Raw genomic sequence first — 14,162 nt, 5'->3', positions numbered from 1 at the left:
GATCAGGTCATAGACCATTTGCTAAACAACATTCGCTAGTTAAGATACACACAAGATACAAAAATGACCACTTTTCAAATGCCTCCACACCAATTACAACAAGATCTAGTATCTCCACCACCAAAGATTGATGAATTTATCGCATATGAAAATGGTGTCTTATTACAAAATAGATATTTAAAATTAGCAAATATTCAAGATGGTTCTTATGGGAAAGTTTCTGTTGCTTTAGATACTTGGGAAAATAATCGTAAAGTTGCCATCAAGTCAATGTTTAAATCAAATAAAGGTGTTAGTGCTATTGCAAGACATGAAATTTCCATCCTAAAGAAATTAGGTTCAAATTGTGAAAATATTTGTTCATTATTAAATCATTTCCAAACTCCAGATTATTATTTCTTAGTTTTTGAATATTGTTCAAATGGTGATTTATATGATTACCTAAAGAACATTAATAATCATTTAAATCCAAATTTTAAAAATGGTTCATTAATTTTCTTTAAAAATTTCATTAAAGAATTAATTAATGCTATCAAATATGCTCACTCAAAGGGAATTTATCATCGTGATATAAAACCTGAAAATATCCTTATTGATTCTCATGGTTCAATAAAATTAACTGATTGGGGTCTTGCAACTATGCAATTGAAAAGTTATGATCCATGTATTGGTACAGAAAAATATATGTCACCAGAAACTTTTTTCAAAAAAATCAAGAATCCAACTCATTTAATTTCATATAATTCAATTTATTCAGATTATTGGTCAATTGGTATTACAATTTTATATACATTGTTTGGTTCATGTCCTTGGTCAAAAGCAAATACAGTGGATTTAAATTTTAAGAAATTTTTATCAAATCCTGAAATTTTATTTAAAATTTATCCAAATTTAACTCAACATGGGTTTGAAATTGTTTTAAGTTTATTACAAATTAATCCTGAAAATAGATCAATTGATTATTGTCTTGATTTAATTGATGGATTTTATAACGTTGGTTTAACTTATGATCAAGAAATTGATGATACCTCAATGGATAATCAATTCAATTCATCAGATGATTCATTTATTTTCGGTATGGATGAATCATTACCAACAACAACTACAACCTCAACAACTCCAGAAGATTCAATCATGAAGGATTATATTCAAATCCCTGTAAAACCTCAACAACAACCAGAATCACAAGATTTACCACCTTCATTAGTTTCAAATTCTTTCCCAACAAATTTTTCATGGGCTGATGAAGTTGATTTAGAATTACCATTTGATATTCAAAAATTAGATCAAAATATAAATTCTTTTAAACAATCATATATGAATAAAAATCAAGATACTGGTATATTGAGAAATGAAACTCCAAAATTTGAATTTGATTGGTGTTGAATCATTACGTACTTCAATTGATACATTATACCCAACTGGCATGAATTATAATCATATGATCATTGCATTTTACTTACATTTACATTTTACAACATTTTAACGAAAAAAATCATGAAAAAAGCATTTAATCTTAGCAGGTTCTAAGATTTCAATTCAATTCTTAATATTAATGACAAATAAAACCAAAAAAAAACACAAGAAGAAGAATAAAGATAACACAATAGAAAAACAAAAACATCTAGAAAATTTTATTTAAAACTAATGATCGAAACAACAATGTTTCAACATGAAGAAAACATGATAAAATTACGAGGCATTTTATATAACCTTAAGAAAAGGTTTGCATTACTTATAAAAAGGGTTTAGATTATATTACTTGTACATATAACAAGATTTTATTAGATTAGATTTAGAATTATTTAATTTATGTTTTAGATTTCCCTTATAAATTTATGTTGTAGTATGGTAAAGACTACTTCTAGTTGGCCTCTATGTATAAATGTTCATATATGTACATCATTATAATATATAGCTAGCCTACTCTCTATATACATGTAGTTAATCATTAAATTTATATCCAATTGTATTTCTCTTATAACCTTGCAAGATTATCAATATCATTAATAAAATCCTTCTTATCATACATTTCAATATTTTCAACATTATGAACAATAATCTTTTCACAATTAGGATCTAATTCAAATACAAAAATCCCATAAATAACTCTTTCAAATCCATCATCATCATATTTTTTAACAGTACCATCATCAATAAAATTTTCTTTTTGCATTGAAGTATCTTGTCCCCAAAGTTTTTTGATATCAAATTTATCAAATATATGAGAACCTTGCTTTGCCGTACTTGATCTTTCCACAAGATGTTCACATTCATCTAAGCAAGTTCTCCATTTAAATACAATTTTTGTACTCCATTCATATATCCCATATCCTGATTTCCCAATACTTGAACCCAGATTTGAACTAAATTCACCATGATCCTCTACTTTTATATCAGTTATATGTAATTTAACTTTTGGATTCAATAAAAAGTTCGTCATTATAAATTGTGTTGCCTTAAGGGTTGTCAAGTATGATACTCGACCTTTTAAAATTGGTAAATTTGTTATAGTTGGTGCAACTCTTAATATTATATCATCATCAAGATACTGAGAATCAGAAACTGTATGTAAAGCATCTGGTATTATGTTTCGAAGATGATCTATTATTTTCCCTATATTTGCCTTTTTCTGTTGATGTTGATGTTGTTGTTGTGATGGTTTTGATGATGGGGTAGGTATTGAATATAATAAGATTGATGGCGATTGTTGATATGTTGTTAATGAAGTTATTGAAGTGATGTGTCTGATGACCTGTCGTTTCTTAAGTGTTCGTATAAGCATTGTATAATTTGAATACAGATCTTTATTTATCTTTGAGTCCTATCTTTCAAATAATGATTTGAAATTGATCTAATTGAATTTGATTTAATAGATTGTTTGATTGTGATTATTACCATCTAGCTATGTTGAATTCCGACTATTTACTATCAGGTGACGCATCAGCTGATTTGAATTACGACTCGGTAATACAGAATTTTTGACATATTTTTAATCTTATCAATTTAACCATTGGACATTCACCTTTTCAAACATTGATCATTGATGCTTCCTAAAGATCATTATCATGCCTCAGATATATGACTCTGGGGATCCAAACTTACCAAATTTACCACATGAACTTAGTGATTATAGTGAAGAAGATGAAGAATTTACAGACTTGGAAAGTTTAACAGGTGAACATCAAAAAAGAAGACCATCACAATACTTATTTGATAATGAAGTATCACAAGCACAACCTCCTCCTACAGCACATATACCACCAGCGTCATCACAAAGCACCACGACAGAGAAATCAGAATTGGAATCAAATCAAAATCCTCAAAAATCACAATCAAAAAAGAGACATAATAGACATAAGAGAAAGAATAGAAAATATTCAGATTCTGCATATAGTTCCACTGCTGCTAAGAAACGTATTTCATGGGAACCTGGTATTGATATACATACTACAAATGTTGTGATGAACTCAATTGGTTCTTCTATAACTGTAACAGATTATAGATCTGATAGGTATAGAGTTGAACATTGTGAAGTTTTCTCAAATATTTTGAACTCAGTAGAAGTTGATACTGATAGTGATTTTTACTTAAACAAGAATGATTCTATGGAATATGACCTGAAATCAAAACAAAGTGTTTCAAAATTTAAAAAAATTGTGGAATCAAGACCTAATTGGTCAAAAGTTCGTTGGATAAATGTTAATGGTCTTTCATGGGAAGCTATTGCTACATTAGGTGAAAAATATGAATTACATAGATTATCAATTGAAGATATGATTGATATTCCACAAAGAACAAAAGTTGATATATATAAAAGTCATTTATTTTCTGTCCTTCCAGTTATTAAACTTGTTAAATCTAAACATTATGGATCAAATTCTGATGATTCAATATGGGATAAAATATTGAAAAAATTAAATCTTTTCGATTATTTAGAAGAAGAACAAGAATTAAAAGATGATGCTAATTATGGGGTTTCAGATACAAGACAACAAAGTCTTTCAGAACGTATAACTACATCAAATGAATCAAGAAGATTAAATGAAACAATAGTTGCCCAATCAAGTTTAAGTAAAAGAAGACATAGATTATTAGATGATCAAAGACCATTAAGTTATAGAAATTTATTTGTTGGTGTTGAACAATGTTCTATCTTTTTAACAAAAGATAATACTGTTATATCATTTTTTGAAAGTTCAGGTGATGATATTGGTAATGCAATATTAAGTAGAATTTCAACAGATGAAACTATTTTAAGAACTTCATGTGATTCTTCCATATTGGTACAAAGTATTATTGATTCAATCGTGGATATAGTTTATCCAGTTATAACAGCTTATAAAAAAAGATTAAGTGAATTAGAATTAGATGTTTTAACAGATTCAAATATGAGTCATATTACAACTTTACATTTGATGTCTGGAGAATTATCCAAGTTAAGATCAAGTATTTTACCAACAACTGTTTTGATAAATTCATTAAAAGATCAAGCTAAAAAGCAAAACTCTGAGAAAAAAGATATTTCAATACAACCTTCTTCTTCTTCATCTTCACCAAATTTGGTATCATCAGTTGCTGAACTTTATTTAACAGATGTTTCGGATCATACACAAATGTATACAGATGAAATTGAAGGTATGATTAATAGTATAGAAAATTTAATTGGGTTAATATTCAACACCACATCAAATGAATCAAATAGTGCAATGCAACAATTATCATTAGTTACTGTTATTTTCTTACCATTATCATTTTGGACAGGTTATTATGGTATGAATTTTGAAAGTTTTGGTGATTTACAAAATAATGTTTCTTATTATTGGAAAATTGCTATTCCTTTTAGTTGTGGATTATTGATATTGATCACTTGGAGTTTTATTAAAAAAACAATTGTTGAAACAAAGAGGAAAACTAAGAGAATGATTCAAGATATAAATATTAATAGAGATTTTAAAAAGAGACAAAATAGAAAGAAACAAAGAAGGGAGAGTAGATCAAGAAGAACTAGTACCTTAGAAACTACTGATAAAATGGTCTAAATATTCATATAAGTCATGTTATTAAATTGATGTTCTCTATATTTTCTTTAGTAGGTTGTGAATTTTATTTAACCTTTTCAGTTAATTCTGGAACAACTTCAAATAAATCACCAACTAATCCAATATCAGCAACATTAAAAATTGGAGCTTCTTCATCTTTATTAATAGCAACAATGGTTTTTGAATCTTTCATACCTGCTAAATGTTGAATAGCACCTGAAACACCAACAGCAACATATAAATCTGGTGCAACAACTTTACCAGTTTGACCAACTTGTAATGAATTATCAGTAAAACCTGAATCAACAGCAGCTCTTGTAGCACCAATACCTGCACCTAAAGCATCAGCTAATGGAGTAATTAATTGATCGAAATTTTCTTTTGATTTTAAACCACGACCACCTGCAACAACAGATTTAGCAGATGATAAATCTGGTCTTTCACTCTTGACTAAATTTTCTGAAACCCATTCAACTGAAGATGATTCAACTTCTGGAGTTAACTCTTCAATTGGATAAGAATTTGAGCCTGAAGCTTGAACAGGATCAAAAGCTGAAGGTCTAGCAGAGATTAAAACTTTTGAATCTAATGATTTAACAGTTGTAAGAGCATTACCTGCATAAATTGGTCTAACAAATGTAGTTGAATCTTGAACTTTAATAATATCTGAAACTGGTTGAGAATCTAATAAAGCACCAATTCTTGGTAAAATATTTTTACCAACTGCAGTTGCAGGTGTAATGAAATGTGAAATATCTTTTGATTCATCTTGAATTAATTTTGTTAAAACTGGAGATAAATATTCTGGTAAATTATGATCAAATTCATTATTTGAAGCTAATAAAATCTTATCTAACCCATCAATTTTTTGTAAATTTTCTGCAGCTGATTTAGCAGATGAACCTAATAAAATGGCAATGATTGGATTACCAATTTGTTTAGCAGCATTTAAACTTGATAAAGAAGCTGAAGAAATTGAATCACCTTGAGCTTCAATGAATGCTAAAGTTGAACCAAATCTTTGAGAATAAGATTTGAAAGATCTCAATGGTTGTAGTCTAATTGATCTGAACATTTGTGTTTTATCCACCAGGGACTGTTATAATTGAATCAGAGAAGAAACTAAAGAGAAAATTAAATATATACCCTTCTTCAACACTTTCCCTCTATGAAATCTTCATTCAAGTATTGACTTTTATTCCTAAAAAGGTTGAAAAACACCTTGACAAGAAATACGAGGGTATAATTGCACGTGATTTGAATAGTCGGATTTCGTTTTGTTTTTCTGCCATTTTCAACTGTGTCGATTCTCCGAGGTTTTCCGATGTGTCCCCGAAACCAGGAAATTTGGAAATGGTTTACGTAATACGCACTGGTTCACAAAGGCCCGTTGAAAGAATCTCGAGAGTTACGTACTCAAGTTTTGATTGATATTGTCTGTGGTCTGATTGTGGTTTTCTCATAGGCTTTATTCAGGAGTTTGAGCTGGTTTGTGTTTTATTTCAGTCTATTGTTTGAAGAAGGATCTTTTAAAGTTGGTTATATACGTGACAAGTTCTGAGTATTAGGTATAAAAAACCGTTTGAGAATTTTCGTTATCAATCATATACAAAGTTTCTTTATTGTCTTCTGACATTACCATATTAGTGGAAAAGTTATCATCTCATGAATATTAAGTTTGAAATGGACTCAACATATACAGATCTTGCTAATAGAGCATTAAAATTATTAGAATCTTCAAATAAATATAGAATATTAATTTTACTTATTGGTGCACCCGGTTCAGGCAAATCAACAATAGCACAAAGAGTTGTTGATATTTTAAATCAAAAACATTTAGAACATAATCAACAAAGTAAAACCAAGATAAAAACTGAATATAAATCAAAAGTTAATGATCATTTAAACAATTATGATGAACATGCACATATAGATATTGAAGATTCAGAATATATACCGACAAAACAAATTTCCCAGCAAGGTGATTTAATAATAAGAGGTCGTGGTGGTGATGATACAGCTATCAAGATATCTCATAATCATTCTGAAAAAGATTTAAATTCATTTGCACAAGTTGTTCCAATGGATGGATTTCATTTACCAAGAAATATATTACATAAATTTAAAGATCCTGGGAATGCAATAGCAAGACGTGGTTCACCATTTACATTTGATTCATCATTAGTTGTTCAATTAGTGGAGAATATAAATGAAACTTTAGATATCCCATCTGATGGTATAAATCCTTTAGATATTGCAGATTCAAATATACCAAATATTCATATTCCAAGTTTTGATCATTCAGAACATGATCCAAAACCTTTTGGAACAACAATAAATTCAAATTCAAGAGTCTTGATATTAGAAGGATTATATTTATTGCTTAATGAACCAGTATGGAATAAGATATCAAGAACATTAAATCCAAATATTAAATATGAACCAATTGATCCAAATCAATTAAAACCAACAAATCCTGAAATTTCAATTCAAAATAATTTAAAATCAATACCTATTCCACAAAATAAAAATCATGAATTTTGGAAAATAATAATAGATGATAATACAATGCTTTATAGAGTTGGTAAAAGACATTTAAATTCTGGAATTGTTAAAACTTTAAAAGAAGGTGAAGATCGTGTTAAATTAAATGATTTACCAAATGGGAAATTAGTTTATAAAGAAAGTTTTAAAAGTGATTTAAATATTGTTAGTATTGATGATATTAATGAAAGTACACCACAATGAAGATGAAGAATATAATGAGCTATATATAACTTATATAATTTTAGACATGGAGTTTATTTATAGAGTATAGCTGTTGTAGTTTATACTACATCGGAGTTTAAAACGGCTGAATGTAAAGTAATTATCGCGGGGCAAACTATCATGGAGTTACCCAATTATGCTTATATAAGATCTCATCAACAACATATATAAGTACTTGAAAATTAAGTCAATATGGTAATATATCGAAGGACATTAGCTTGATATGTTATCTGTTAGTTAAATGATCATTATCAAAATATGTATATCTAAGTTTTAATGGATTGTTTGTGTGTATTGCATGATCTTATACAATGATTATAAAACCTCACCTAAAGATGTAATGATTACAACATATCAGGAAAAACAAGGATCATATTCTGATTGATAATATTCTTAGACAGTTGGACTAAGTCTTTCTTTTGAATATTATATTTATTTCCTATCCAGAAAAAGACTTTTAATCTCAAACTCAAACCAATTGAATTACTTAGTTTGTTAACTTTCAGTTAGATCATAAACCCTTTTTTCAAGTAATTAATGGCTTTCAATACAAGTAACCAACATTAAGTATAGACACACATTCATCCTTCATTTATTCCAAAAGTGCAGATCATATTAATATAATTTAATTTTGTCTTAAAAGCTTTGAATAACATGCAAATATTTCAATCAACGTACGTCAACACAACTCTAAACCAAGACTCAATTATTATTAGCACCAACTAAATTAGATGAATCACAGTCACAGTGTTGTTGATTTGAAAGAAAGCATATATAACATTTAATTCGTTCTTGATATTGAACTTATATGAATGTAACTGATATTGAATTCATGAGTTCTAATTTATTTGTGTGTAAAATACTTTTATTAGTCAATTTAAATTAATTACCAAATCCGTCAACTTTACCCGAGCTCTAAATTCAGTTAAGCGACTCGCTATAATTAACCGAATCTGGACAAGACAATAAGACTGCAAAAGCACAAAAGCACCCCAGATTTTAATAACCAATAAATTTAAAATGCAAACTAATGTCAAAATTACGTTTCGATCAACAGTATAACTACTTTATATGTCATAATTTCATGATGGCAGCTATTGTATGTATATTTATATAAACACTAGCTTGTTTGTTAGTAATATAATGTCTTTTGATGTTTGCTCATGTTTGCTTCTACTTAAACTTACACTAATTCTACATGTATCTAGTTCTAACAAATATGAAACTCATATAATGAATTTCAATGTAATAAAAACATTTATTTGTCGAGTCATATACTTTAATCTTCATTTCTTCTTCCAAATTTTAAACCAAAACCAAATAAACCAATATAGTAAAAATATAGTGTAATAATCCATGTTATAAAAAAAATAAAATCAAATAAAAAAAATGAAATAAAATCAAATGTCATAAATAGTGAAATAAAAGAGTGAATAGTAGTAAGTAAATAGTATTATGTAGCTTTGTGTAGTCATGAAAATAATAGTTCTGTGTTTTTTAAAATTAAAGTGTCATAAAAATGTAGTTGTTGTTCTATCTTGTTCTTATTGTATCTTGATTATATGCTAATGCCTTGAAATGATTGTGAGTTATCATGCCCTTAATTTTTTATCATTATTTAATTTCCGTCTATTCAACATTGTATTATCATCAAATCTTAAATTAAAAGTATCAAATTCTTTAAATCTCATATTTGAACTTTTTTCATTTTTTCTTTTACAATGATATGGAGACATTGAATACTTATTTTGATATGTATAACTTCCAACTTCTTCATCTGAATCATCTTCATCCCCTTCATCATCATCTTCTTCATCTTCTTCATCATCATCTGAAGAAGAATTTGATGAAATACCTTGTTCATCTTCTTCATTAAAATAATCATCAACTAATCTTCTTAATGGTGTACCAATTCTTTGTATGGAAATACCTGTATCTAATGCACGTTTCATAGCTTCAGCTCTTGGACTTAAAGGACCATTATTTTGTAATGATGAAGCCATTTTAGGTATAACTTCTTCAAATTTTAAACCTTTTGTTGTAAATGGTTTTGGTGCATCAACAGCGGGTATACTTAATTCCTTTTCTCCTGTGATCCAAGGATGTTTCAATACTTGATCAGGTCCATATCTCTTTCTTGGATCTACCGTGAGTAAATGACTTACAAGATCTTTAGCTTCCTGTGAGATTTCATCCCACCATGGTGATAAAAAGCAATATTCACCTCTTGCAACTTTTTTAGTTAATTCTTCTGGATTTGAATCATAAAATGGTGGGAAACCACATAATAATGTATATAGGACACAACCAACACCCCACATATCAACAGATTTTGAATATGCTTCATCTTTAATAATTTCAGGTGCCGTGTATGATGCAGTACCACATGGAGTTTTAGTTGTTGCTTGATCAAATAAAACTTTTGATAATCCAAAATCTGCTAATTTAACTGTACCAATTGTACCACCACCAATACCATTTGTAAATTCACCTTCATCTTTTTTAGTTTCATCATCAGATTTTCTTAATTTTGAAATTGGATCTGTGGAGGGGATATATTGAATTGATTCAAATAATAAATTTTCAGGTTTTATATCACGATGAACAACACCAACTTCATCATGTAAATATTTAACAGAATTAACAATTTGTATTAGGACATGTTTTGATAAATCTTCACTAAAATAAGTTAATTCCACAATTTTATTAAAAATTTCACCACCATTTAATAATTCTAATATTAAAAAAGTTTTTGATGAAGTTTGAATATAATTTATAAATTTAATAATATTTGGATGATTTAATCTTCTCATTATACTAATTTCTTTTAAGATTGAATCAAGTTGTGATTTATTCATTGAATTTTTATCAATAACTTTAATTGCAACTTCAATATTTAAATCTGAATCAAGAGCTTTATAAACTTTTGAAAAAGCACCTTCACCAATCAATTCTTTAATAATAAATCTTGGTAATAATTCTTTATATTGAGGTAATGAAGGTTTTTTAGGCTCTGGAGATGAAGATTTATGCCTTATAAAGTTCTTAATGTTCTGTGAAAGACTGTTAGTATACAACGGATATGGGAAATTTGAGAAGATAATATACTCACTTCAAAAACGGGCATTATGGAATGATTTATGTATGTGTTTTATATGTGATAAAGGATATGCAGTGAATATAGCGGATAGTTGATATAGTAGCTGTTATGTTTGTTTATTGTTGATGTTTTGTTGTTGTTGTTGATGTTTGATTATAAATGAATGTGGGAACCCGGTTGTTTATATTCTTCTTTGTTTATGTATGAGGGATTATAATCTTAAATTCTCAGGGGATGAATGAGAAGATACTGATATTTCCTATTTGGGATTTGTCTGATGTCTTTGACGTATTTGGTGATATGTTTTGTTTGTTGTTGATAGTAAATTTGATCGAATGATTCAAAGAGTACAAATGAATTTCCATCAAATTATAACGGGAATTCAAATCACGATATTTTTGTTTATATTTATAGCGATTTCAGTTTCATCATTTTCAAATTTTAAAATAATTTTTGGTTTTTTTCGGATTTTCAAAGATTTTCACAAATCGCGAATTTTAGAATTTTGAGACAAAGGTTAAATTTTTATGTACCTGGATTACGTAAATGTTTATGTAATAATGTCTGATTTAATTAATTCTATACAATTTGAACCAATTATTAAGGAATTGGAATCATGATCAGTTGTTATTGTACTAGGGATTCCATTAGTTGTGATGGTGTTTATCAGGGTACCTTCTAGATTGTATTGGTTCAACTGACCTTGTTCTGTCCCGACGAAAAGAGTATTATTAAATATCTCAACACAACATTTATACTCTTTATCCCATGTCTTGTGTAAGTCTAATTGTTCATTAGAAGATAAATTGATGAGGAGTGCATTGTTATTCAATCTATTAACCAAAAGTTTATCATTTTGGATCTTCAATGCAGTTATTGGTGTTTCTAATGGATCTATAATTACTAAACCTTGTCTTAAATCATATGAATATAATGAACCATCATTTGAACCACAAATAATCTTAAAGTCCTCTAATTTATGATCCATACAATTAATTGAATCCTTAGGGTGTGAATATTCTTGAATTGGTTTATAAAATTGATCTTGTCTTAAATCATAAATTTTTAAACATTGATTATCATCAATTGTGGAAATTAAATCTTGATTTAAATATTTAACTTGATTGATTTGAAATTTATTCTCCTGAGGATAAATCCTTCTAATTGGCTTAGTTTCCAATATATCATGTATTGTGATTATATTTGATACAGATGACATATGTTGATCATTTAAATCAATTGAATTTATTATTGAATTATGTCCTGTATAACATAATTGAGCTTGAATAGAAATTGAAGGATTAATCAATTGAATATTGTTTTTCTGTGTATAAAAAATATAATCACTTGTTTTACATTGTATACTATTCACATTATAACTTGTTTCAATACATTCATGTTTCATAATTGTGATGAATTTATGTACACACTGATATCATTAACTACGTAACAAAACTTGAAATTACTATATCAACAAAGAAAAAAACAAAAACAAAACATGACTAAGCGCTTATGTAATATAATATAATAAATATAATTACATCATTTTGACAAGATAATAGAACTTGACATCCCCTCAAAAGTGCATAAATTAGCTGTTTATTTTGTTTTCAATTGGATAAACTATGTCATTTTAACTAAATTTAGATCTTATTTTAGTATATATAAGCCCCCTTTAATTCTCCTCAGATTGTTTTGATTTTGGTTTTCATTTTGGTATGTTTACGTCTAAGCGAAAGTACATGTCACCCATTCGAACCCTATCGGACTCCCTTTCCAAATGTCCATTATAGAAATGATAGACGTACGTATAATAAACCTCAAAATGTCTTCTTATCGTTAATTGTATTCAAAGTACTTGAAATTTGCATTGTAAATCAACTTATTATTTATAAGGGAAGTTGGAACCAAAGAATCAAACAAGGTTAACTGTTATGCAGGTACAAGGATATCATTTCTTCAAGGTACAATCTACGTATAATAGCAACTCAAAATTACTAATTTGAACTTGTATCACACTTGTTTTATATAAGAATGTGACATACATACATACCATACATACATATGTATGCAATTTAGCTGATAACATTTAATGGTTATAAAGTGGATTGGTTGATCCGACAGCTTATAGAGGTGATAAACTCTGGTACCTGTACTTATTTACAGGGATTAATTATATACGATCGATAAAAGTTAAGTATACGAGAAAGTCTAGATCATTGAAACGTTTTTGTAATTGATTATCAGGGGTTAAATGCTTATACGCAGGTATAATCATATATCAATGAAATGAGGTTCTAGTTGCTCCATGGAAAGACGTTGTGGTTAAAGGATATAAATGGACTTTTCTAAATATGTAGTATTCAAAAAGACATATAAGAATAACAGTTACATTGACCTTTGACAAGACATACTACATCAATTATATATGTAGACAAATTGTAATTAATGCTGGACATACATTTTATCAGTTCTGATGAATTCAATTTCTAAAATTTTGAAGTTCTGGTCACTGTGAGTTATATATTGGTTCCCTCTTTTATATTATATATATATTAAGTTTCATCAATACTGCAAACAGCTCATGAGCAAACAAGTAAATGATAGGTATCCCCCATTTTTGTGAATTACCAAATAATGCCTGAGAAATTCATTTAAGCCTTTCAAATCATTAAAACCAAACATATCCAAAACCAGTACATTCATTCCAATTTTTCTTCACAGTTTGTTTGATATAACCTTACTAAAATATTCGAACCTTCTAATATAATGGTAGCTGCTATTCATATTCACAAGTCCTCATTAATATATTGCACTTTTTACTTCTGATCATCTCTATAAGCCAATATTGAAAAAAAATAGCAGTCATTATTAACTCAATATCTTGTTAATAATTGAAATTTTTGAACGATCATAATTGAGATATCTATTCCAATATTTATCTTGTTGATAAAAAGAACTCATTCAAAACATATAGATCCCTAGTCTTGATATTTGAATCAAAAGTTTTGATTTTTGAACGTTCAGATCTGCCCGTGAAGTATGAAGTCATTATTACGCTGCTAATTCATTGTATATACTTTCTGATTAAAGATTGTTCAACTGATTACAGTTATCCAAAACAGCCAAAAATCAGCTTGTAATTCAAAGATTCAAATTAAACTAAAATTTGAATTCAATTTAGATTCGCGAGTTGTCGCCACTTATTTAACCATTTAGCTAAGCTATTCCTTACTTTCAAAAGCTCCAAA

The 14,162-nt window shown here is 28.1% G+C and overlaps 6 protein-coding genes across 6 annotated transcripts; 3 read left to right on the top strand and 3 right to left on the bottom strand.

Annotated features, from left to right (window-relative positions):
• Positions 1-63: 63 nt before the first annotated feature.
• On the top strand, positions 64-1,386 carry FMP48 (protein kinase FMP48; the record flags this gene model as incomplete). Its single annotated transcript, XM_011275616.1, has 1 exon — positions 64-1,386. One exon carries the CDS (start codon positions 64-66, stop codon positions 1,384-1,386), a length of 1,323 nt encoding a protein of 440 aa, XP_011273918.1.
• A 592-nt stretch (positions 1,387-1,978) lies between these two features.
• Positions 1,979-2,785, bottom strand: MCO32 (Mco32p; the record flags this gene model as incomplete). The annotated part of the gene is made up of 1 exon (XM_011275615.1): positions 1,979-2,785. One exon carries the CDS (start codon positions 2,783-2,785, stop codon positions 1,979-1,981), a length of 807 nt encoding a protein of 268 aa, XP_011273917.1.
• Positions 2,786-2,907: 122 nt separating this feature from the next.
• Positions 2,908-5,042, top strand: BN7_3773 (putative metal ion transporter; the record flags this gene model as incomplete). Its single annotated transcript, XM_011275614.1, has 2 exons — positions 2,908-2,967; positions 3,078-5,042. 2 exons carry the CDS (start codon positions 2,908-2,910, stop codon positions 5,040-5,042), a joined length of 2,025 nt encoding a protein of 674 aa, XP_011273916.1.
• A 64-nt stretch (positions 5,043-5,106) lies between these two features.
• AIM45 (Aim45p) lies at positions 5,107-6,117 on the bottom strand (the record flags this gene model as incomplete). Its single annotated transcript, XM_011275613.1, has 1 exon — positions 5,107-6,117. One exon carries the CDS (start codon positions 6,115-6,117, stop codon positions 5,107-5,109), a length of 1,011 nt encoding a protein of 336 aa, XP_011273915.1.
• Positions 6,118-6,725: 608 nt separating this feature from the next.
• Positions 6,726-7,790, top strand: YFH7 (Yfh7p; the record flags this gene model as incomplete). The annotated part of the gene is made up of 1 exon (XM_011275612.1): positions 6,726-7,790. The coding sequence occupies one exon, from the start codon at positions 6,726-6,728 to the stop codon at positions 7,788-7,790; it is 1,065 nt and encodes a 354-aa protein (XP_011273914.1).
• Positions 7,791-9,403: 1,613 nt separating this feature from the next.
• BN7_3770 (Serine/threonine-protein kinase) lies at positions 9,404-12,664 on the bottom strand (the record flags this gene model as incomplete). Its single annotated transcript, XM_011275611.1, has 4 exons — positions 9,404-10,844; positions 11,162-11,192; positions 11,497-12,275; positions 12,654-12,664. The coding sequence occupies 4 exons, from the start codon at positions 12,662-12,664 to the stop codon at positions 9,404-9,406; spliced, it is 2,262 nt and encodes a 753-aa protein (XP_011273913.1).
• Between the last annotated feature and the right edge of the window lie 1,498 nt (positions 12,665-14,162).

The sequence above is a fragment of the Wickerhamomyces ciferrii genome, contig 00112 (genome assembly GCF_000313485.1).
Source record: "Wickerhamomyces ciferrii WGS project CAIF00000000 data, strain NRRL Y-1031 F-60-10, contig 00112, whole genome shotgun sequence".
Taxonomy (NCBI): domain Eukaryota; kingdom Fungi; phylum Ascomycota; class Saccharomycetes; order Phaffomycetales; family Wickerhamomycetaceae; genus Hansenula; species Hansenula ciferrii.
The sequence above is the reverse complement of the archived record's forward strand: the minus strand, read 5'-3'. Positions and strand labels throughout refer to the sequence as shown.